Genomic DNA, 22,627 nt, shown 5'->3' on the forward strand with positions numbered 1-22,627 from the left:
TCATGAGCAGCTTGGGCAGTTATCTATGCTGGGCCTGGAATGGAGGGTGAAGCTCCCAGCTCCCATCCATTTCTCAGACACAAGAGACTCCTGGCTTCCTTGATGAGGGGCTAGAAGGAGAGTTCGGTGGTACCTGATGAAAGGGGCAGGATGTGACGACTGCTAACATAGACACACTGCACAGTTAGGCAAAGCTCATGGAGAAGGAGGCAATTGAGCTGGGCTTTGGATGAGAGAAGGGATTTCAAAAGATGGGGGTTCAAGAGGTAGGGGTGGTTCTCAGGAGGAGGAACCAGGAGGTGGATGGAGATGGGGCCAAAAGTTGGGTGTCCAGTTGACTCCTGTGAAGGAAGTGGAAGGGAGAAGAGGGAAGAGGGGTCAGGGGGTGCCAGACCAAGGAACTCGAACCTTCTTCTGTAGTCAGTGGGAGTCTACCAAAGGGGGGTTCAAGCATGGAGTGACATAATCATAATGCTATTCGGCCAGATAACCCAGAGAGCATGTGGTTTGGAGGGAAAGAGGGAGGAGGCCGAGGCCAGGTGGGTGGCAGGGGCAAGGGTCCAGGTGAGGAGTAGTGAGGAACTGATCTAGGACAGAGCAGTTGGGGACCGATTCAGAAGCTGTCATTGAAGAGGCCAGACAAGACTTGGCCACTGCTTGGGGGGCCTGCAGGGGTGGGTGGGAAGAAAGAGAAAGCAGCTGAGGATGGCTGTGAGGTTTCCAGCCCAGGTGATTGAAATGCTGACTGTGCCATTCAGCTTTGAGGAGAAAGATGCTGAGCTCAGCCTTGGACTTGTTGGGTGGAGGGGCCAGCAGGCCCTCCAGGTGGCAGGTGGGAATGCAGTCTGGTGCTAGGAGCGGTCTGAGTGGGAGCCGTCTGCACAGAGGGGAGGTTACAAGATGGGGCCGTGGGTGTGCTGCTCACCCAGGAGAAAGCACGGGGGACCCCCCCCCCCACCCCATCCTGCCGCCAGCACTGCAGGGACACAGGCGTGTCTGGGACAAGGCTCCTGCCCTCAAGGAATCCACAGTTTTCTAGGAGATCCAGAGCCAGGGCTCAGGCTGGGCTGTGGCTCCATCAGTGAGAGGTTGGGGAGGCCCAGAAGAGGTAGCACTTCAGGTGAATGTTGAAGGATGGAAAAGATCTTAATGGGCAAAAACCAGACATTCTCTTTCTTACAGCTGACAGGATTCCCAGTGGATATCATTTGTGTCAAAATGTATGCAAGTGGGTGTGCAAGAAAGTATGCCTGTGTGAAAATGGATGCGTGTACAAAGACAAAATTTAACAGGGGTGCGTAGATGAGAGTGTGTGTACAAAAATGTGTTCATGTGTGTGAGAGAGAGAGAGAGTATATGTGCTCAGAGGCAAGCATGGGCAGGTGTGGGCAAGAGGAAACTGAAGGAGGTCATCCCTATTCCGGGACTTCCACTTCTGCCTCCGTTTTATCACCCTTCACATCCTCTTCAGCCTCCAGGGAAGGAGAGGCCCCTTGGTCTGGTCCTCGAGTCTCCGAGTTCAGGATCAGGAGCCTTCTATCTTCTCTTCCCTCAGCTCCCTTGAGGCCATAACCTTCCACTCAGACCATGAAATGTTCCAGGTATCCGTGTAATGGGCTGTTGGGCTTTTTGCCACCCGCTTCCTTCTGCCTGTGGGCCCCCCACTCCTCCAAAGCTGGCCCACAGGCCAGTCCCTCCTGCTGAGAGGCCATCACCTGCCTAGATGGATCTGTTGGTCCAGTTAGAAAGTAAGGTCTAGAATTGAGGGAGAACAGACCTGGGGTCCAGGGACAGGGCTTCCAGAGCCCAGTTGGTGTCTTGCTGGCTAGGACTTCCTCTCAGCTTAGAGAACACCGGGGTGGGGAGGGTCATCTGGCTTTCGGGAGACCAAGGCCTCTAATTCAGGGCTGTGCCAACTCCAGCATGCCCGAGTCTGGCCATCCATTGCTTCCCCGCCAGGGCCTGCCACCTGCTACTATGGATGCGTAGCCTGGATTGTGGGATTTATTCATGAATGATTCTAGGGGTAGTGGGGGCCAGGGGAGCATTGGGCCTCCAGGTTGAGGCTTTGGAAATGTTAACTATTCCCTCTTGGTGGACCTTAGTTTTCCTTTCTACAGGATGGGTACAACTGTGCCCGATTGACTGCTGATGACTGGGGTGCTTTTAATATTTGAAAGGTGTGTTAGTTTCCCCACCCAGAAAGTACCTTAGAAGGCCTGCCATCAGGAAGATACGTCCCCTTGAAACCTCTTTGCAACCTTCTCTTCTCTCTTGTCTCTGGGGCAGGGGCCGTACCTGCTGTGGTAGGCTACCTTCACAGTGTGATACAAACGTGCCAGAAAGGCTTGTCCACCTCCCCACATCCCACTGAGGTGCCTAAAATCCCAAGAGGTCAGACTCTGGAGTTCCACAGACCTTTCTGAATTAGGGGTCTGCTCCTTACTAGCTGTGTGGTCTTGGGCAGATACTTCTCTCTCAGTGTCATCATCTGTAAAATACAGATAATAGCAGCCACCTTAGTGCTGGTGTGAGGAATAAATGAAGTAATGCATTGAAAGCACCAAGTAAGTGCTTGATAGATGTGAGTGTTTTGGGGTCTTTTTGAATAGAGCCTTTTCAGTCACCAAGGAGTCCCCCATTGAAAATGTGCAGCGACATTAAGGAATCACTTGAGATGCTTCTGATCACTAGGACTGAGGGAGAAGAGGGGTCAGAGAGCTGCGGATGCAGTTGGGAGGCTGTTGCTACTTCCCCTGGCTGGGCCGGGACCCTAGGGCTGGCAGGCACACCGGGAGCTGTCCGTGGTGCTGAATATCATTTTTTGCTCTCTGCCGGCCCAGCTTTCAGAAATCTGTGCAACCGTCTGGCAAAGAGTAAGGAAGCATAGTGTACAAGGCCAAGGTCAGCTCCCAAAGCCCAACTTCTGTTACCTCCTCCAGGAGCACTTTATGACCTCATCCTTCTAGGCCACCAGGAGCCCACCTTTTCAGATGCCTGGGCTGCTGCCTGGGATGGTTTCTTACATCATCGCCCAACTTGTCTTCTGTCTTCTGTCTAAGCCTTGGACCATGAGCTCCCTGAGATCAGGGCATCTCTATGCTGAGGTAAATAGGTTCTGCCGTCCAATTATCCAGGGAATATTGTGGGCCCTGACTTCCACCACTGGCTGTTCTGGAACCATTATTAAGTTCCCGTCCACCCACCCCCTGTAGATGCTTTGCTTTGGCTCTTCCCTGGAAGATTTCATCTACCTCCCTCACCTCTTTCCTGTGAATTTTTTGACTTGAATTTCTTATTTACTCATTTAAAAATATGGGCTAGGCATAGGTCAGAGCATTTTACAAATATCAATTCATGTCGTTCTTATAACAGTTCCACTAGTTAGGTAATGTTATCCTCATTGAGCAGATGAGGAAACTGAGGCTTGGAGAGATTAAGCAACTTGCTAGCAAATGATTGAACCAGGAATCAAATTCAGGTGGGTTGGCCTGAGAGCCTGTGCTTCTTTCTTCCCACCATATTATGCTGCCTTTTGAGTATCTCTTTGATGCTCCAGGACAGTGGTGTGTGGGAAGAAGTGCTCCAGTGTTCCGACCCCAGCCCAGATCAGGCACCAGAAATATTCCTTAGCATCTGGAAACTCATGATTGAAACAATTAGTCAGAATGCAAGGAAATGGGTGTTTTTGTCTCATGTAATTTGGTTTTGTGAAGACCACTAAATGGAAACATTCTCCTGTTAATTACTGTCTCAAATTTGGTCTGTAATTGAGGGAACTAGAGCTTGGGAGAGTGTAGAAACCCGCTGGAGTAGCAGGCCTGCCCGAGTCAGCATTCCAAGCTGCTTTGCACCCGCTCTGTTAATTTTAGAAACTCTCCCAGTCTGGGTGTATTATTAGCTTTATGTACAGAGGCCACAAGGCTCTCAGTGGCCTCTCTATGTCACAATTTTTTTGTTTTGTTTTTCCCAAGAGATTAAGTAAAAGGAACGATGGCCATGTGTACGTAGGGGTGTTTGCACACTGTGTGTGTGAATGAGGATACCTGTGTATGGCATCTAATGAGTGTCTGCAGCTGTCTTTGAAGGGTGTGCATGAGGCTGAGTGGAGAGTGTACACAGCTTGAGAGCAGCATAGAAGCTGAAACCATTCTCCCAGGGCCCACAAGTCATTAGCAGGATGTGCTGTGTTCTGTGTAGTGGGTGTGAAGGCTGGGATGGGTTCTCCCAGATGGCACAGGGGGAGTAGGGCTGACGAAGGGGTGGCAGGCTGTGGGGCAGGGAAGGAGCTAAAGTTGACCTCTTGGCACCAGACTTAGAATGAAAAGCCTTAGCCCAGTGAGGCTCTGACTTGAAGTCCCGTCTTGATGCCCTGAAGAACTTGGCTTTCAGAGGAGCTGCCAGAAGCTGCCTTTCCGGAAGCCACACTTCCCTGAGCTGTGTGATGTGGGACAGCTCTCTCGCCCACCTTCACTGAAGCAGGCCCTGCCCTCTCCTTGACTCAGAGCGCCATTCTGAGTCTGACAAAGAAAGCAATTTGCTGTGAAGTAATTTTTTTCAAACTTGGAACTCTTCAGGCCGGGGCACTTTGGTTTTGCAGTGGGACCCACTGAAGACTCGAGGAAAGCTTATCTTTTTGTCTCCCACTCCCTTCCCCCTGGCTTCCCTGCAGTAGAGAATTAAAGATGGCTGAAAGGTTATTTCTCTTGGGAGAAGACAGGCTTATTTCTGCCCAACATAATACCTTTATCTGTCATTGTGTAACTGTCTAAATTACTAGCAGAGAGAAACAGCTCTGCAGTGCAAGTTTTCAGTTTTAGGGCCAGCCCTGGGGTGGCTGGTTCTTGGGCAGGGTCCCTGGTCATGCCTTCTAGACATAGGGTCTTGCCTACCTGTGCTATCTGCATACTCCAGAGGGGCCCCTGCTGGGCCAGATAGGAGACCTGTGAGTTGGTTTTTACCTCCTCATATTGCTTAACCTCTCAGAGGCTTCACCCTGGGGTCCCTCCCCACCTCCCCAGGAAATATTAGAGTTGCTTTGAGGCCTTAGAAGAAGTGATGCTGGAAGCCCCCACTGGTCTCATTCTGTTGAATTGAGTGGTACCTCACTGGTGCCTGAAATCCCCCCGTTAACACTGCCTGTCACTTTGCTGTACACCTGAAACTAACACAACATTGTAAATCAACTATACTCCGATAACAATTTTTTTAAAAATTTTATCATAGAAACTTTGTTAACTGAAATAATTATTCTACCAAATAATGTTTAAAGGAAACTTTTTAAGAAAAAATGAGAAAACATTTGCAATATTTTATTGTGATTAATATATTGATTATTCAATCAGTATTTATTTAAATGTGTACTTGAACATCAAAAATATCTACTTTGCTAAATATAAATTATTTGCTGGAAAAAAAAATAAAATTGTTGAAATATATTTAAAAAAAAAGAAAAACACTGCCTGCATTTGAAGATATCACTGACCTTCCCTACCGCTGTGTTAGAAGTAAACCTCTGGGGGAGAGAGATGGTCAGACATTTTCTGACTATAGGGGATAGACTAAAGGGAGGCCCCCGGAGAGCCAGTGTGGGAGAAGGCAAGATCAGAATTACAGGACCGAGTGTGGAGGCCCCGCCCCTCATTGCACAGTGGGGAAACTGAGGCCCAGAGTGGGGAGGGCACCTGCCTGTCAGTGACAGAGCTAGGACTGGATCCCACGCCTCCAGCCTCCCAGGCTCCTGCTGTGTGTCTGGACCTCCCCTGTTCTCTGGTCACGGTCTGTGGCATGTCTGCCTGCCAGCCTGTCTCAGGCCACAGTTGACCCTCAGGGAGGATGGAGCATCCTGGCCTGAGCCTGGGATGGTGCGGAGTGAACTACTTCTGCTGCTAAAACAGCCTCTTGCCTCTCTCTGGATGGCATTATTTAGTTTGCTTTTCAGCCTCTCACTGGGGCATGGGGATTGGAGTAGGAGGCTTGTCATCAGGGATCTCACAGAGGGGCAGGCAGAAGGCATCCCCAAGGATGACTAAGGAAGAACCTGTTTCTATGCCAGTCACGACATCTTGCCCTGGTACCCATGCACCTATCTCCCGCAGGGTCTCAGAACCTCTGAAGACTTCTCTCTCCCACCTTTGCTCTCTCTGAGCTTTCTTTTAGTCTGTAATTCATTCTCCCTCTCCTCCTATGACTGACCTATGTGTCTCTGGGCAGATTTTACTGGGACCTGACCATGTTGCTGCTGATGGTGGGAAACCTGATCATCATTCCTGTGGGCATCACCTTCTTCAAGGATGAGAACACCACACCATGGATTGTCTTCAATGTGGTGTCGGACACGTTCTTCCTCATCGACTTGGTCCTCAACTTCCGCACAGGGATTGTGGTGGAGGACAACACAGAGATCATCCTGGACCCGCAGCGGATTAAGATGAAGTACCTCAAAAGCTGGTTCGTGGTGGATTTCATCTCCTCCATCCCCGTGGACTACATCTTCCTCATTGTGGAGACACGCATCGATTCGGAGGTCTACAAGACTGCCCGGGCCCTGCGCATCGTCCGTTTCACCAAGATCCTCAGCCTCCTGCGCCTCTTGCGTCTCTCCCGCCTCATTCGATATATTCACCAGTGGGAAGAGGTGAGTGTTCAGACCCAAACCTCTTCAGGGAAGAGGTATCTTCCCTCTAGGGGAGTGAGGGACCAGCAGGTAACCTCAGATAGTTGGATGTGGGCTGTCGGATTGTAGCAGGCACATCTCCTCCAAGAGGACAAATATTAGTAACTTCTTGACTTCTTATCATGCGCTAGATACTACACGAATCACTTCACAGGCAATATCCCATTTAAGTCTCTAACAACCATAGAGGGTACCATATAGGTAGGTATAAGTACTCATTTTTTACATGAGGAAAGAGAGAAATATGAAGAGATTTATATAGTGTCACAGAATTATTAATTGGTGGACCTGGACTCCAGAGCCTGCATTGTTAATCACTGCACTGTACTATGGAGGTTGCAAACTCAGAAGCTTGTGGGGGCCAGGCAGGGAATATGAATGGGGGAAAAGGGCCATTTGGAGGACAATAGGGAGTGTGGTGGACTGGGGAAAACTGGAGAACATATCTTCCATCTGTATCAGGCAGCCTCTACTCAGCTCTAGCCACTGTGGCCAAGTGAGAATGGGCTCAGGGTTGCTAGATCTACAGATTTATCATGAGAAGCAGAAATCTGGATTTTTGTGCAAATTTTGTTGGCAACTGTCTTAGGTTGGGTTCTTCTGGTGCAGACCCTGAGATGAGGATTTGTATGAAAGTGATTTTTTTTTTTTTTTTTGATGGGGAGCAAAGTGTTTCCAGGAAAATCTGGTAAGGGACTGGGGAAGAGGGGCAGGGAAAGGAAGGAAAGGAATAGGAAGAAAAGGAATTAGGAAGGAAAGGAATAGGAAGGAAAGGAAGGAAGGAAGCCAAACAAGGGTGACACCAAGCAAATCCTGTGGGATGCTCCAGGATGGTGTACACCACACCTGGGAGTTGCCCCAATCAGGGCAAAGGAGTTGGACTTTTTATATCCCCTCACCTGTCAGTCACTGGCTCAGGACCCTTCCAGCCCTTGGTGCTAGCAGGCAAAGCGGTTTCCTGCAGCCAGGCCTCTGATAAAGAGCCACAGGTGCTAGCTGTAGGGAGTGCAAGCCTGGAGCTTTCCTGGAGTTGTGTGAGCACAAACTGTAAAGGGATCCTAGGGGCTCTGGGCAGAGCACTGACTATAGAAACTGAATAAAAAATTGTAAAAGAACTAGGTGGCCAACACCATTCTGAACAAACCTAACTCATCTGTGGGCTGAATGCAACCATCTATGGGAGAAAGAGAGGACTGCAGGCTGGGGTTTGAAAAAAGCAGGTGACCTTGTGAGACTTTCCGCTACCACCAAGTACCACCTTTTGGAGGCAGCCACAGGCAGGCCAGCCTGGACGTACCAGGGTGGGGGGAGATGTGTTCTGTGAGACTGTCCGCCTTGGGGTCTGGAGCGGGCTGTGGCCTAGGGAAGCTTCCGCAGAGGTGCATTTCTTGCCATGGCTCACTGCTAGTCTCCTGGTCTCTGCACGATTGGATAGAAATTCCCACACTCAGGACACGAATCCCCCACCCCACTCCCAGCAGCAGCCTGGGCCCTGGGCAGCAGCACCCATGGCTGAGAGTCGGGGCGCTGGCAGATCGAGGTCAGAGGTGTCACGAACACCTGTGCTGCAGAAGTCCCTACACCAGCCTGGCAGAATCACTTCATGGCAGAAATTCTCTTTGGTTTGGAATTTGCATTATTTCTGCTGATAGGAGGAGCAATGACTTGTCCAAAGTCACGCAGCAGACCTCTGGCAGAGCCAGATCAGACCCCAGTTAGCACTCTTGACTCCCGGCAGGGACCGGGTGTGGTGGAATGCGTGTGGGCTTTAGGGCTAGGATGACACGTGAGACCTGAATTAAAATCCGGCTCCACACTGCCAGCTGACTGACCTTGGGGCCATCTTACCCCCTGAGCCTCAGTCTCTTATCGGCAAAGTGGGTAGAAGTCACTTATCGGCAAAGTGGGTACATTCCTCAGTGGATTGTTGTGAGGATTAAAAGAGATGATGTTTGTAAAACCCTTAGTGTGAAACTGGGTGCAGAGAACTATTTAATAAATGCCCCTCCCCATTCAGTTGCCTTAGTAACCCCCTGTGCTTCTACAGGGTGTTTACTTTTCTCAAATACTTTCTACCCATGATTTCATTGGTTGCTCAAACCTGGCTGACAAGGTCAACAGGGCAGGATTTATTACCTGTATTTGTCAGGTGAGGAAACCGAGGGTGGAAGGGTCAGCTGCCCCAGTGGCAGGATCTTGACCCAGGCCTCCTGACTCCCAGTTCCCTGCCCTTCCCACTTTCTCAGGTGGCCTGAAAGGAGGCTGCCTGGTCCTGTTACCGCTCCCTCTATTGGGGACGACTCCCCGCTGAGACTGGGGAAGCAGGCAGTATAGGGTCGAGGGGTGGGGTTGACTGGGTTTGAGGAACCTGGGGGACATGTAGGTGCAGAGCGGTTGGATGTGGGTCTGAGCTCAGGGCTGAGAGGGGACAGTGCCTATGGGGGTGAGGGTGGTGGTAGCCAGGGCCCCTCTGAGTGGCTGCAGAGGGAAGATGGAGGCGTATTTCCTGGAACGCCCCGAGGGGCTTGTCTCTTGGTTTCTGTCCCAAGTGGAAATTCAGAACCTCGTTGGCTCCCTCAGTCCCAGAGAAACCCCCAACCTTCTGTGTGTCTTGGACTCAACAGCTAGACAGACTGCCGTTAAAAGCAGAGTAGTCGCTCTTTCCCTTCTCTAGCGTCGGTTCGTGTCTCCAGGCCCCAGCCCGCTGGGGACCAGCCTTGCTCCCCACTTACACCCGTGCCCTGGGGGCCATGGTATTTTGGGGAGATTTGGCAGAGTTGCCGGTGGGTGGGAAGGGTGGGCCCTGGGACAGGAGCTAAGCTCTTCTTTTACTGTCCCCACTGCCCCTCTGGCCTGGCCACCCTCTGGGCTATCCAAAAATGGCCAGGCAGGCTCTGACCCTGGACAGAGGCCCCAGGTCAGGACCCTGAACTGGACATCACTACCCTGTCTTGTGGGCAGGAAGGGAGATCCCAGGAGACCAGATGGATGACTCCCCGCCCCCTCCACACATACACCCTTATCTTGCCTAGCAGCTGGGAAGGAAGTTGCTTTGAGCTGCTGTCTGCTGGGCACACTGCCCAGCTAGGGGCTCCCCCCGGACCCCTGGGGTTGGATTGGGGTTTCCCAGCTGGCCCCAGGAACCCTGTCTCCAGACCCTCCGTAGCCTGCCCCACCCTCGGGGCTTCTCGCAGCCTCACCTTGGCCTGGAGGCAGCAGCAGGGAGACCCTCTGAGGCCTCAGGTCTGCACGAGACCTGGGGAGGGAGGTGTTTCGTAGAGAAGACCCTGCTCTATCTCCTCCTCCAACTCCAGTTCATGTGAATCTCTTTCCTTCTTTAGGCCTCAGTTTCCCCGACTGTCAGATGTACTCTGATGTCCTCAGAGGCTGGGCCTCAGTCCCCACTCCAACCTCCCTCGGCGAGGATCATGTTAGCTGGTCATTCTGAGGACACGGTGGTGGTGCTGGGTGAGGGCTGGGGAGTCGGCCTCCCATGGGGAGGGAAAAGCTTGCCCAAGATCCCCTGGTGAAGCTGCAGAGATGCTGGATTCCTGACCCTCAGCCTTCAGCTGCCTCCCCGAGCCCAGCTCAGCCCAGCCCAGCCTCCCAGTTGAGAGTTCCCGAACGTTAGTAGCAGCTCTTGGGAGTCAGGGTAGGTGGAGGGTCTCGGCAGGCGTAGACGACTGTCTCAGAGGACGCCAGCCTCTGCCTGCATCCTGGGCGATCTAGGTCAGCATCTTCCCTCCCAAGCCTCTTCCAGCCAAGCCTCTTCCCTCCCTCTGAGGTGTGAGCTTGTTATAGGCATGGAGGCTATTGTTAGAAACCGTGGTTGCCCCCCTTCAGATATTCCCCTGCAGGGCCCAGCACCCCAGTGACCCATCCCAGAAGCCTCTTCTTTCCCTCGGCAGCATCTTGGCATAATGGGAGGGGCTGGAGGCAGGAAGTCAGGCCAGGGGGGCTGTGCAGCCCCCAATGAGTCTCCTCTCCCTGTGGGCCTCAATTTTTCCACCTCTCTCAGAATTGGGAGTTTGGGACGACACAGAGGCATGGTCTTGGGGGGCAGGAGCTGGTCCTCTCCACGGGCCCTAGGAAGGGACCTAGCGTGACCCTCCAGTTTGTACCCAGGATACGCATGTACCAACCACTCTCTCAGGACCCGGATTGCTGTTCTCAATGTGGCCACTTGTTCCTGAGACAAAGGGAGGAGTTTGTTCTTCTTCCCCGAGGAGAAAACAAATCCCAGGAGGGAACTCAACAAGGCCCCAAGAAGAGGACTTGGCAGAAACTCCAGTTTCTGGTCTCTCCCCATGACTGAGAAATCAGCTCTTTATTTTGAGGGCTGGGAAAGAGACAGAAGGAAAGGGACCAACATGTGCTGAGTACCTCCTGTGTGCCAGCTGTGGACATCCTCTCCTGATCCCCAAGACAGGCCTGGGAGCTGGCAGTTATTGACCCATTACACAGATGAGGAAACTGAGGCTCAGAGCAGAGAAGGCACTTGCCCAAGGTGGGAGATGGTGAGAGACATGTCGCCCTGCCGTTACCCTGTGGTCCAGAAACTACAGAAGGGAATAGGAGTAGGAGCTTCCCCCAAGTGCCATGCTGGGCACAGAGAGCGAGCTGTCCAGGGCACCTGCCTGGCAAGCCTTGTGGGGCCCTTGAAATGAAGACAGTCAACCCCGAAAGTCAGAACCAACATCATAAAAGGGGGTTTTAATGAGGTATAAAGAGCAAGACAAATATTTGCGCAGTGCAGCTGACTTGCGGGTGGCCTATGGCCCCAGCCCACAGTGGGGACAAACGGGTGTTTAGCAACCTCTCCCAGCAACGTCCAGCCTTGCTCTCAGCAACCACGCCTGGGTGCTGTAGAGTGTTGGGGGTGGGGTGAGTGTCCACCGTCCGGGGTACCCTCCTAGCCTGAATGGATGTATCCCCCACCAACTCTTTGCAGAAAGCTCAGACTTTGCCATGCTGGTGCCCCTGGCTTTGTGTGTCTGAGAGCCATCCGCAGTACCCCTCACCACCACCAGAACTACCACCACCCTACCCCTACAGGACACTCCCAGCATCTGCATCCTTCAACCAATATCAGGCACGCCACCACCACCACCACGCTCTCTGAGGATACATGAGTCTGTGCCACCTGCAGGAAAAAGCACCTTTTTTTCTTCCTGCAAAAGCAGGTTCCCTGTGGGCTGTGCCTGCCTAGACTGGGGCCTTTTTCGAATGCCACTGTGTATACTCGTGGCAGCCCTGATCACCATCATCCCCACCACTGTCTTCATCACCTTCACCTTCGTCACTTAAGCACTTCTCAGTTCCTGAGACCCTACCATGTGCTCTGCATACTCGTTGCTGAGATCAGTATAAAGGCAAAATTATACAAGGACCTGATCTTGGAAGAAAATTAGTTACAAAGAAAAGAAAAACAAGGATGATAGAAAAAGGAAAGAATGCATTGCATTCAAATGTGCCAACCTTGATCTGGTCTTTAAGACCCAGAGTAATACATAGAAAGGAGCAGTTATTGCAGGCTGTGGAGTCTGGGATGCTTTCTAAAAGTGGTCCAAGTCTTCCTTCAGTGTGGTATCTGGTTTTGGCTGTTAGAACAAGATACCACAGGCTGGGGGCTTAGATGACAAATATTTATTTCTCACAGTTCTGGAGGCTGGAAGGATGAGATCAGGATGCTGTCATGGTCAGGTTCTGGTGAGGGCCCGCTTCCTGGTTTGTAGATGGCCGTCCTCTTGCTGTGTCCTCACGTGGCCACATATGAACTCTCCTGTGTCTCTTCTTATAAGGGCACTAATTCCATCCATGGGGGCCCCACCCTCATGACCTAATCATCTTCCAAAGGCTCCACCTCCTAATACCATCACATTGAGAGTTAGGGCTTCAACATAGGATTTTGGGGAGATTTCAGTTCATAGGAGTTGGGAAATGAAGGAACTTAATAATAATGATTTCCCCCCCTCCACCCCCCGTGTATGTGTTCAGGGCCCAGAGCACTTTCTTAGCCAGTTTAATTTCTTGAACAACCCTGAGAAGTGGGGGCAGATGTCTAGCTTTGTTTTAGTTGAGGGGACGCTGAGGTGTGGAGGGAGGTGAGGACAGGTGTTAGCCATCTCTGAGACTAGGCGGTCCCATGTCACTTGCCCCCCCCATCCCCCCAGAGTTGGGGAGCTGGTGGCATTCTGGTCAACCAAGACCTTGCAAGGTTAGTGGGCCCAAGGTCATAGAGCTACTGTGTTCACCTAAGCAGCTGCTTTAGAGGCAGAAGTGGGATCTTCCCTTGGAGCCACAGCTGGGGCGCTGGTACTCAGGAGCTGCCTGCCCTGCCTGGTCTCTAGTGCCCACCCCACCTTATACAGAGATGTGTCCACTAAGCTGGGCAATGGCATGCTGACAGCCCTGGGGCTGGTTTCTGGGCCCCAGTGGGGCTAGGCTGCCAGGCGCACAGCTCTGTCTACAGTATTACGCTGTGCACCAGGCTTACAGAGGTGAGATGCCGGAGGGTCCTGCCTGGCCCTGGGTCCAGCTTGCTGTGTGGATCTGGCCACATCACTTGGCCACTTTGGGTTTGAGTTGTTTTATTTACAAAACGGAGCTACTGAAAACCACCCTTCCCGCCCTGGGCCAATCTAATAATTTGCAGGCAGCCCTGGGTTCAAATCTGCCCCTTCTGCTGCCACCATGACCAAGGGCAAGTCCGTTTACTTCTCTGAGCCTGGGTGTAAAAGGGTTAACAACATTTTCAGCAAAGGGTTGTTGTGAGTTTGTATGAGATGATGACTGTGGGACCATGTGCCCGCCCCCTCAGGTTCGGTGTTACTGTCTCTCTGTTGCCGGGGACACAGGGGTGATGGGACAAGCTAGAGCTGCCATCCTCCAGGAAACTTTCCAAGGTCTGTTTCATCCTTTCAGCTGGTACATCCAGAGTCATGCTACTAAGGGGGCCACAGGTGGGCACAACCCAGGGGGTGATAGACAAGTAGTATTCATCTTTGGTTTCTCCAGACCAAGACCTAGGCTAAGCCTATATTTCAGAAGGGGAAACTGAGGTCTCAAGTATCAGAATATCCTGCCACCAGCTACGGGGCTGTTGCTAAAAGACCACTAGACAGGGGTTGAAATATCTAGGGTCTGTTTCTTTGGGTCTCAGGTTCCCCCATCTGAAATGGGCTTAAACTAGGTCTCTGTGGCATTTGACAAGTCTTCACGTTTGGCCCAAAGCCCCTCTCCAGGAAGGATCTCTACCTGGGAATAATATGGAGGGCAGAACTAGGGGTGGGGGCACCTCCAGAGTCTCCCAGGCCAGAGGCAAGGCCAGAACTTCCAGAGACCTCCCTCTAGACTTCTTTCCATTTCTGTCCCCTCCCCATCCTGTCACCATGGTGACCCCTGCTGAAACCGGACCAAGAGGCAGCTTGGGGAGGAGGGAGGTGGGGCAGGGATGCTGGGATGTACGCACCCTTGGCCCTGCCCAGCCACACCTCAGCCTCTCGCTTGGAGCCACAGGAGTGGAGATACACGGGTGGCCATGGTTGCTGTACCTTATTAAACTGTACAGGAGAGCAGTACTACTCATACATGTTAACTAATCATAAGGATTAATTATTAATAACTTATCAATTAATAATGGTTTGCAATTTATTGAATACTTCCATACCCAGTATTAATCACTTTATATGTATAATTTAATCCTTTTGACAACCCACTCAAGGTAAGAAATTTTATCACCATTTCCCAGATGAGGAGACATGATCAGAGAGGTTCAGGAACTTTCTCAAGTTCACACAACTAGGAATTGGGTAGGAGTTGGGCCTGGGATCAAGGTCTGTGTGAACTTGGGGCCTAGGTGTCTGTACTGCTCCCCCTGCAGTTCCATGGCTGCCTTTGGCAGAGCCCGCTGCCCCTGGGGGGTCCTGAGAGTCTAGTGACAGGTTTAGGGAAACACCATGTCCCTGGTATGACCACAGACCCTAGTACCCCGAGGAGCCTCTGGTGGGCTGGCTCTTCTTCGTGTTGTCCTCACAGCCCAGGTGAGCTGCCCGTTTCCAGGCTGTATGGGGCTCTACGTGCCCTCCCTTCATGTGTCCGGCCTGGGTGGCTGGACTCCCCATGGGAGCCCACCCCCATATCTGCACGGATCCCAGGTGGAGTCCCTCTGGAGCCCCACAGCCTGCAGGCTGCTTCTCCCAGGGCCAGCCTGACGCCTTCCCACCCTCGCCACGGCCGGGACCTGCACCAAGCTGGGTGCGCTGCCCAGTGTGTGCAGAGCATCAGGGCCTGCCAGCAGCTGCGGGGTCCGCCCGGGAGCGGGCCGGCCCCCAGCTAATTGGGCCAGTCTCTTCCCTCTGCCTGCAGATCTTCCACATGACCTACGACCTGGCCAGCGCCGTGGTGCGCATCGTGAACCTCATCGGCATGATGCTCCTGCTCTGCCACTGGGACGGCTGCCTGCAGTTCCTGGTGCCCATGCTGCAGGACTTCCCCGACGACTGCTGGGTGTCCATCAACAACATGGTGGTGAGTGCCCAGCCCTCGGCCCTCCCTCCGGGTGCGGGGGGAGGGGACCGACGAGGTGCAAATGGGTAGAGCAGGTCACGTAGGGCCCTCTACTGAGTCCGGGAGCCCTTGGCTCTGTGCTGCTACCTCTGCCACCTTACAGCCTCCACTGCAGTCGGGAGCCTTGCTATTTGGCCCTGATTGCACCCAGGGAGACTAAGACCAGGGCTTCCTCAGATTGCATCAGGTGTGGGAATACCGGGCTGGTGGCTCCTGCCCTCCTACCTCTGCTCCCTGAGGCTGACCAACCATTAAAAGCCAGCCGAGTCCTAGGAAGGAGAAACCAGTGAGGGGCACTGTGGGCAGCCCACATGGACTCCCAGATCACACGTGGCTGCCACTTCCTGCTCCAGTAGCAGAGCTGGGCTGTGCCTCTGCCCCCTCCTCCTGCCCCACCCCACAGACACGCAGCCCAGTCCTAGGTGGGGTCCTGAGCAGGGAAGGCAGGTTCGAAGGAGCCTCATCCCCTCCCTCCCCCTCCACCCTGTGGGTGGGTGAGAGGAGCCGTGGGGCAGGGTTCCCCAGCCTCCTGTGAACAGGGCACGCTCCAGGCAGGGTGGCGGGTCCCCTGGGCCTATGGGCCTTTCTCTGGCTCTGCGAACCCCTGCGTCCTCCTCTCACTCCCAGTCAGTTTGGTTTGGTCTCTAGGCAAACCCTCAGGGCCCCAGGGGAGGAAAACTGGCTTTGAAAGAGGTGAAAGAGACCCTGAGGCATCTTTCAGCATCAAACAGGCCTTTGCAAAACAGCCCTTTGATGAGCTAAGTGTAAATGAATCGGCCACATGGATTGAATTTCCCGGTCCCCAGAGGCTCAGCAGTAAAGCCAGAGCCCTGGCTGGAGGCAGCTGGGGGCTGCCTGGGGGACGGGGAGCCCAGGCCCCCTCTATCCCTGGAGATCAATCCCACAGACCTCCCACCCTCTGGAATGAGAGCCCCTAGACTAGCTCAGCTGTGTCCAGGATGGTCTGAGTGACCTTGAACTTGGCACGCAGCGCCTGTGCCTTCCTCCAGGTGCTGGGAACAACCTGGTGATTGCGGAAGTGCTTAGGGCTCTGGGCAGGGGTTCTGGGCGTCATGCGCATGGGTGGCTTTCCACATTCATGCTAACGCATCTGCCTCGTGAGCAGAGAGCACTGGGGAGGTGGGTTTATCCGGTGGCCCCTTCGTTTGGGGCAGTTTCCTCTGTGGGAGGGTGACAGGCCCAGACATGCATTAAGTTCAGGAGGTGGCCCTTCTGAGAGCAGCGTTCCCACACTGAGCCTTCCTTGAGACACCGACTGGCTTTGGAGACAAAAATAGCCAGGAGCCTTGCTCCCTTTCTCCCTCCGCCGCCCCCAGCACTGTGTGTGTTTCAGGCCATCCACCTTTGGGGTGGGGGAGGGTAACTAGTGGCCGCAGCCCTGGATGGACGCAGGCCGGGTTCACACAGGAGGTGACTTAGCTCGGCAGCTCTTTAACTTTGCTCACCCAAAACGAGGACAGCGTTTTCGGCTCAGTCTGCCCGAGCTTGTCCCCCCAGGGGAAGCATATCTGGTTTTATAATTGAGGTCAGTGGGGAAATGGGCTTCACTCGGCAGTAGTTTGGTGCGGAGGATGGAGCTGCTCCGGCGAGCTCAGGACAGCAGGGTGGCCCAGCCTGGAGCCCTGGCTGCCGGGGAGGCTCCAGGCTGCCCCCGGCTGAGAGGTCCCGGGGTGTGGAGGTGGTGGGGTGTTAGGCTGGCGCCCATCCCTTTGCTGGGGCTTCTGGTCTGAGCCCTGCCCCTCCACTGCCAGAGAAAGGCCTAAGTGAGGGATTCACTTGGTCACCATGGGCAGCCAGTGTGGGCCTCCCTGCCCCTCACCCAAGGCTTTCAGCCAACAGCAAGGTTGTAAACCCAGGCCTCAGCCACTGGGAAAGTTAGGCTGAGGGGTGGGAGGTAGCAGGGACTTTTCTAGCTCCTCGTGAGAAGGGCCTGCCCTCTCCTTGGCCCGGGTCCATCCCACCCCTCCCCCAATCTGTCCACCTTTGCGTCTGTCCACAGAACAACTCGTGGGGAAAGCAGTACTCCTACGCCCTCTTCAAGGCCATGAGCCACATGCTGTGCATCGGGTATGGCCGGCAGGCCCCGGTGGGCATGTCGGACGTCTGGCTCACCATGCTCAGCATGATCGTGGGTGCCACCTGCTACGCCATGTTCATCGGCCACGCCACCGCCCTCATCCAGTCTCTGGACTCCTCCCGGCGCCAGTACCAGGAGAAGGTAGGCTGGAACGCTGGGGTCCACCCTGGGCTCTCTCAGGAGAACCTGCCCGTCGCTCCTTCCCACAGGGAGCACAGGCTGCCAGCCGCCGGGCCCCCGAGGGTCCAGCCCCCTGTGATGGGGGCTCCCGTGTGGGTGACAGGGGGGGGGACCCCTCCTAGGTGAGAACTACTTCAGCTCCCCAGCCTTAAACCTCTAAGTGTCTTTTTATTTGTACCCCACTTTCCTCCTGCTGAAACCGGGGGCTTGTCTCTCCTGACTGAGGGCCCCTTTCGCTCCTGACCTCCCCACCCCGTGCCCACTATCCCCTCCAGCCTCCTCCTCTCTGAGGGCCTTCCCATCAGCATTGAAACTTGCTCCGTCTCTCCCTTCTTATAAACGTCTGTCCCTCCACCATCATCGGGCTTTGCCTGCTATCTTTTCTGCTGTCTGCCTCTTTTTCATGGACAAATTCCTAAAACCAACCGACCAACCAAAAAACTCGCATAGTTTATGGCTGCTGAATCCACTTGCTTCACTCAGCCCACTGAGTCTGAGGTTACCTCTACCCTCCGTGTTGCTGAAGCCAGTGGGTCCTTTGGGGTCCTTGTCTTGCTTGGCCTCTGACAGTTTTGACTCCCTGCTTGGCTTCGCACTTGTTTCCATGACCACGCACTCTCCATTCTCTTCCCTGCTCTCCTTGGCTGGCTTGTCTTCTCAGTCATCCCACATTGGGCCCCTGGTGGCGTGGGCCCAGCTCTCTGCTTCTCTCTCCCGCATCTTCCTAGGGGCTGCTCTTTTCCCACCTCACCCTCACTCCACGCTCTGTGTCCATCTCAGTGCAGTGGGACCCAAATAGTATAATCAGCTCCCACCTCTTTCCTCAGCCCCAGACTACCTGATGCCTCCCTGGACCTCAGCCTCACCATGTCCAAAATGAGAACAGTCTCCCGCCTTCTCCACTGCAAACCTCCACTCTTGTCTGTCTTGTTAGTGGATACAGTGGCGCAGACGCCCAGGCCAGAAACCAGGAGCCATCTTTGATGCTTGTTAATGGCTGCCCCCGTTGTCATCTCCCTCCCCTTTATCCTGGCCAGCCCCTGCCTGGGTCACGGCAGCTGGAAGAACGTTAGGGAACTTCAGCTCCCAGCTCTCAGTTCCTTTTTGTCATCTCTCTGCAGCCGTGTCCCCACCTCTTTGGAGCGCTAGTACGTGAAAATAGACTCCCCTGTTTCTGATTGTTCCTGGGGTACAGGGACTTCCCTTACATCTCAGTGTGGGGAAAATCTGTTCTTGCCTAATTGTGCCTCCTGTGCCAGCCATGCTCCTGAAGATCCCCGCTCTCCACCCACAATCCAGGGATGGCTGGAGCAGCACCCACCATCACCCCCAGGGTGAACAGGAGCGTTTCTTATTTGGTTAAGCCCGGGGTACTTAGGTTCACAAATCTCTTGTCCCCAAACCTCTTTTTAAGGCCCCTGCTCTACCTAGCCCCTCTTCTGGGCTGGAGTTGCTCTTCAACAAAAGACAGCCTCAGCCGAGGCCATGTTTGGATACATGCCCCACCTGATGGGTCAGGCATCCTGGCTTCAGCCTCCAATCCCTCTAACCCACTGCAGCCCATTCTGCTGCCTCTGCCAGTTTGTTACAACTGCTGGGAAACAGCTCCTTCTAGAGTCTGTGGGTGAGGCCTCTCTGGTCCACAGTGTAACACAGAAGAGACCGACATTTAGAGGAAACTCGATCGACCTCCTGGTCAGTGGGCCTCCTGTAACTGGGAGTTAGACAGTCCCTATTGTCCCCTGGCCGTCTTCACAGTATTGAACTTGGTGAGGACTGGACGCTCTGATGGCGCCCCTCCTCCACTCCAAGCGGCTGGGAGTCAGGGCCACACCCACACCGAGGACCTCAATCTCACAGGTCGGCCATAAAGGCCCACAGGGTCTGTGCCAGCTCTGGTCACCAGCAGCCAAGACAGGGTGGTGCGAGCTGGGGCAGTGGGGCCGGCTGGCTAGGAGGTAACGCCCTCTCCCTCTCTCCTGGGACTCAGTACAAGCAGGTGGAGCAGTACATGTCCTTCCACAAGCTCCCGCCCGACACCCGGCAGCGCATCCACGACTACTACGAGCACCGCTACCAGGGCAAGATGTTCGACGAGGAGAGCATCCTGGGCGAGCTGAGCGAGCCGCTGCGGGAGGTGAGCTTTGTGGCTGCCGGCCCGGGAGGGGGTCCAGGCCTTCCTGCTGGGCGGCTCTCCTCACCTCCACCTCCCTTTCTCAATCCACCCTGTCTGGGGAACAGGAGATCATCAACTTTAACTGCCGAAAGCTGGTGGCCTCCATGCCGCTGTTTGCCAACGCAGACCCCAACTTTGTGACCTCCATGCTGACCAAGCTGCGCTTCGAGGTCTTCCAGCCGGGGGACTACATCATCCGCGAAGGCACCATCGGCAAGAAGATGTACTTCATCCAGCATGGGGTGGTCAGCGTGCTCACCAAGGGCAACAAGGAGACCAAGCTGGCGGATGGCTCCTATTTTGGAGGTGAGGCAGCCAATGGGCCCTGGGGGGACAGGGCAATGGGCTGGAGAGACACCGAGGATGACATCGCAGACCCTCACGCCACTGCCTGGAGGTGGGTGTCCGTGAGCCCAGGACAGGGGTGGTCCCAGAGACGGGAAAGACAGTCTGTCACCCATTTGGTTGGGGGCTGGCATCCCCGATGCGGTCACGGCCTAGGGGTGGGGCCTTGTGAGCCTGTCCAGCTTCTGTCCCAGACAGCGGGGCCCCAGGTCAGGGTGGGGTGGGGGATCCTTTGGAGTCTGCCGGGGACCCCCCCCCTCCCCACCCCCCCCCCCGTGACTCCTGCCGTCCTGGCAGAGATCTGCCTGCTGACGCGGGGCCGGCGCACAGCCAGCGTGAGGGCTGACACCTACTGCCGCCTCTACTCGCTGAGCGTGGACAACTTCAACGAGGTCCTGGAGGAGTACCCCATGATGCGGCGGGCCTTCGAGACGGTGGCGCTGGACCGCTTGGACCGCATCGGTGAGGCGGCCCGGCGGGAGGAGGGCGGGAGGGCGGATTCCCCCCGCCGAACAGGCCGGGCGGGCTCCCCTCTCCTCCCACCCTACCTGAGCTCCTGCTCTTGTTCTGTGGCCCAGGCAAGAAGAACTCCATCCTCCTCCACAAAGTACAGCACGACCTCAACTCAGGCGTCTTCAACTACCAGGAGAACGAGATCATCCAGCAGATCGTGCAGCACGACCGGGAGATGGCGCACTGCGCCCACCGCGTCCAGGCCGCCGCCTCTGCCACGCCGACCCCCACGCCGGTCATCTGGACCCCGCTGATCCAGGCGCCGCTGCAGGCCGCCGCCGCCACCACCTCCGTGGCCATCGCGCTCACCCACCACCCGCGCCTGCCCGCCGCCATCTTCCGGCCTCCCCCGGGGCCCGGGCTGGGCGGCCTCGGGGCCGGGCAGACGCCCCGGCACCTGAAGCGGCTGCAGTCCCTGATCCCGTCGGCGCTGGGCTCCGCCTCGCCCGCCAGCAGCCCGTCGCAGGTGGACACGCCGTCTTCCTCCTCCTTCCACATCCAACAGCTGGCTGGATTCTCTGCACCCGCCGGACTGAGCCCGCTCCTGCCCTCGTCCAGCTCTTCCCCGCCGCCGGGGGTCGGCAGCTCCTCCTCGGCACCCACGCCATCCGCCGCGGCCGCTGCCGCCGCCGCCACAGCCGGGTTCGGCCACTTCCACAAGGCGCTGGGAGGCTCCCTGTCCTCCTCGGACTCTCCCCTGCTCACCCCGCTGCAGCCGGGCGCCCGCTCCCCACAGGCCAACCAGCTGGCGCCCCCGCTGCCCGGGGCCCGGGGCGGCCTGGGACTGGCGGAGCACTTCCTGCCGCCCCCAGCCTCGGCCAGGTCCCCGTCGTCCAGCCCCGGGCAGCTGGGCCAGCCTCCCGGAGAGCTGTCCCCGGGTCTGGCCGCCGGCCCACCAAGTACGCCAGAGACACCCCCGCGGCAGCCTGAGCGGCTGTCCTTTGCGGCAGGGGCCTCAGGGGGGGCCTCTCCTGTAGCCTTTACCCCCCGAGGAGGTCTCAGCTCCCCTGGCCACAGCCCAGGCCCTCCAAGAACTTTCCCAAGTGCCCCTCCCCGGGCCTCCGGCTCCCACGGTTCCTTGCTCCTGCCTCCGGCATCCAGCCCCCCGCCACCCCAAGTCCCCCAGCGCCGGGGCACCCCGCCCCTCACCCCGGGCCGCCTCACCCAGGACCTCAAGCTCATCTCAGCCTCCCAGCCGGCCCTACCCCAGGACGGGGCACAGACTCTCCGCAGAGCCTCCCCGCACTCCTCTGGGGAGTCCGTGGCTGCCTTCCCGCTCTTTCCCAGAGGCGGGGCCGGCAGCGGGGGCCTCGGTCTCCCCGGGAGGCCCTATGGTGCCGTCCCTGGCCAGCACGTCACTCTGCCTCGGAAGACATCCTCAGGTTCTTTGCCACCCCCTCTTTCTTTATTTGGGGCAAGCGCCACTTCTTCTGGGGGGCCCCCTCTGACTGCTGCTCCCCAGAGGGAACCTGGGGCCAGGTCTGAGCCAGTGCGCTCCAAACTGCCCTCCAATCTATGAGCTGCGCTCCCTCCCTCCCTCCTTCTCTCCTTTTTTTCTCCTTTCTTCCTTCAGGTTTAACTGTGATTAGGAGATATACCAATAACAATAATAATTACCATTAAAAAACCCACACCAGAAAAACAAAAGACAGCAGAAAATAACCAGGTATTCTTAGAGCTATAGAATTTTGGTCACTTGCTTTTATAGACTATTTTAATACTCAGCACTAGAGGGAGGGGGGAGGGGAGCAGGCAGGGCCCAAATGCAAAAGTGAGAGGAAGGCAGGTGGGTTCTCTGGGGCTTGGCAAGGGTGGGGGTGACCCATGTTTGGGGTTCCAAGAGCAGACTTGTCATTGTATTCATTTTAGGGCAGTAGCCACCACCAGGCCCTTAGCTGTGAACCTGGAGCCCCACTCTGCTGGGGGTCATCTCATTCCTCCAGGAAGGACTGCCCTTGGGTTTGTTCCTGGGGAGCCTCAGTCTCCTGAGTCCTTGGGACAAACGGGCCAGGGCCCTGAGAGTCTTGCATTTTTTCTACTGCAAACTTAGCAAGATATGATGTATATGAAT

General features: G+C 55.4%; 1 protein-coding gene across 1 annotated transcript in view; it reads left to right on the forward strand.

Annotated features, from left to right (window-relative positions):
• The window catches only part of HCN4 (hyperpolarization activated cyclic nucleotide gated potassium channel 4), a 41,035-nt gene extending 18,960 nt beyond the window's left edge, over positions 1 to 22,075 (forward strand). The window contains exons 2-8 of the mRNA XM_061181945.1: positions 6,214 to 6,637; positions 15,044 to 15,205; positions 17,265 to 17,483; positions 19,513 to 19,659; positions 19,764 to 20,004; positions 20,341 to 20,505; positions 20,622 to 22,075. Coding sequence (XP_061037928.1) covers positions 6,214 to 6,637; positions 15,044 to 15,205; positions 17,265 to 17,483; positions 19,513 to 19,659; positions 19,764 to 20,004; positions 20,341 to 20,505; positions 20,622 to 22,075 — 2,812 coding nt within the window. The remainder of the gene's footprint in view (positions 1 to 6,213; positions 6,638 to 15,043; positions 15,206 to 17,264; positions 17,484 to 19,512; positions 19,660 to 19,763; positions 20,005 to 20,340; positions 20,506 to 20,621) is intronic.
• Positions 22,076 to 22,627: the final 552 nt, after the last annotated feature.

Source organism: Eubalaena glacialis, chromosome 2, assembly GCF_028564815.1.
Source record: "Eubalaena glacialis isolate mEubGla1 chromosome 2, mEubGla1.1.hap2.+ XY, whole genome shotgun sequence".
In the NCBI taxonomy this organism is placed as follows: domain Eukaryota; kingdom Metazoa; phylum Chordata; class Mammalia; order Artiodactyla; family Balaenidae; genus Eubalaena; species Eubalaena glacialis.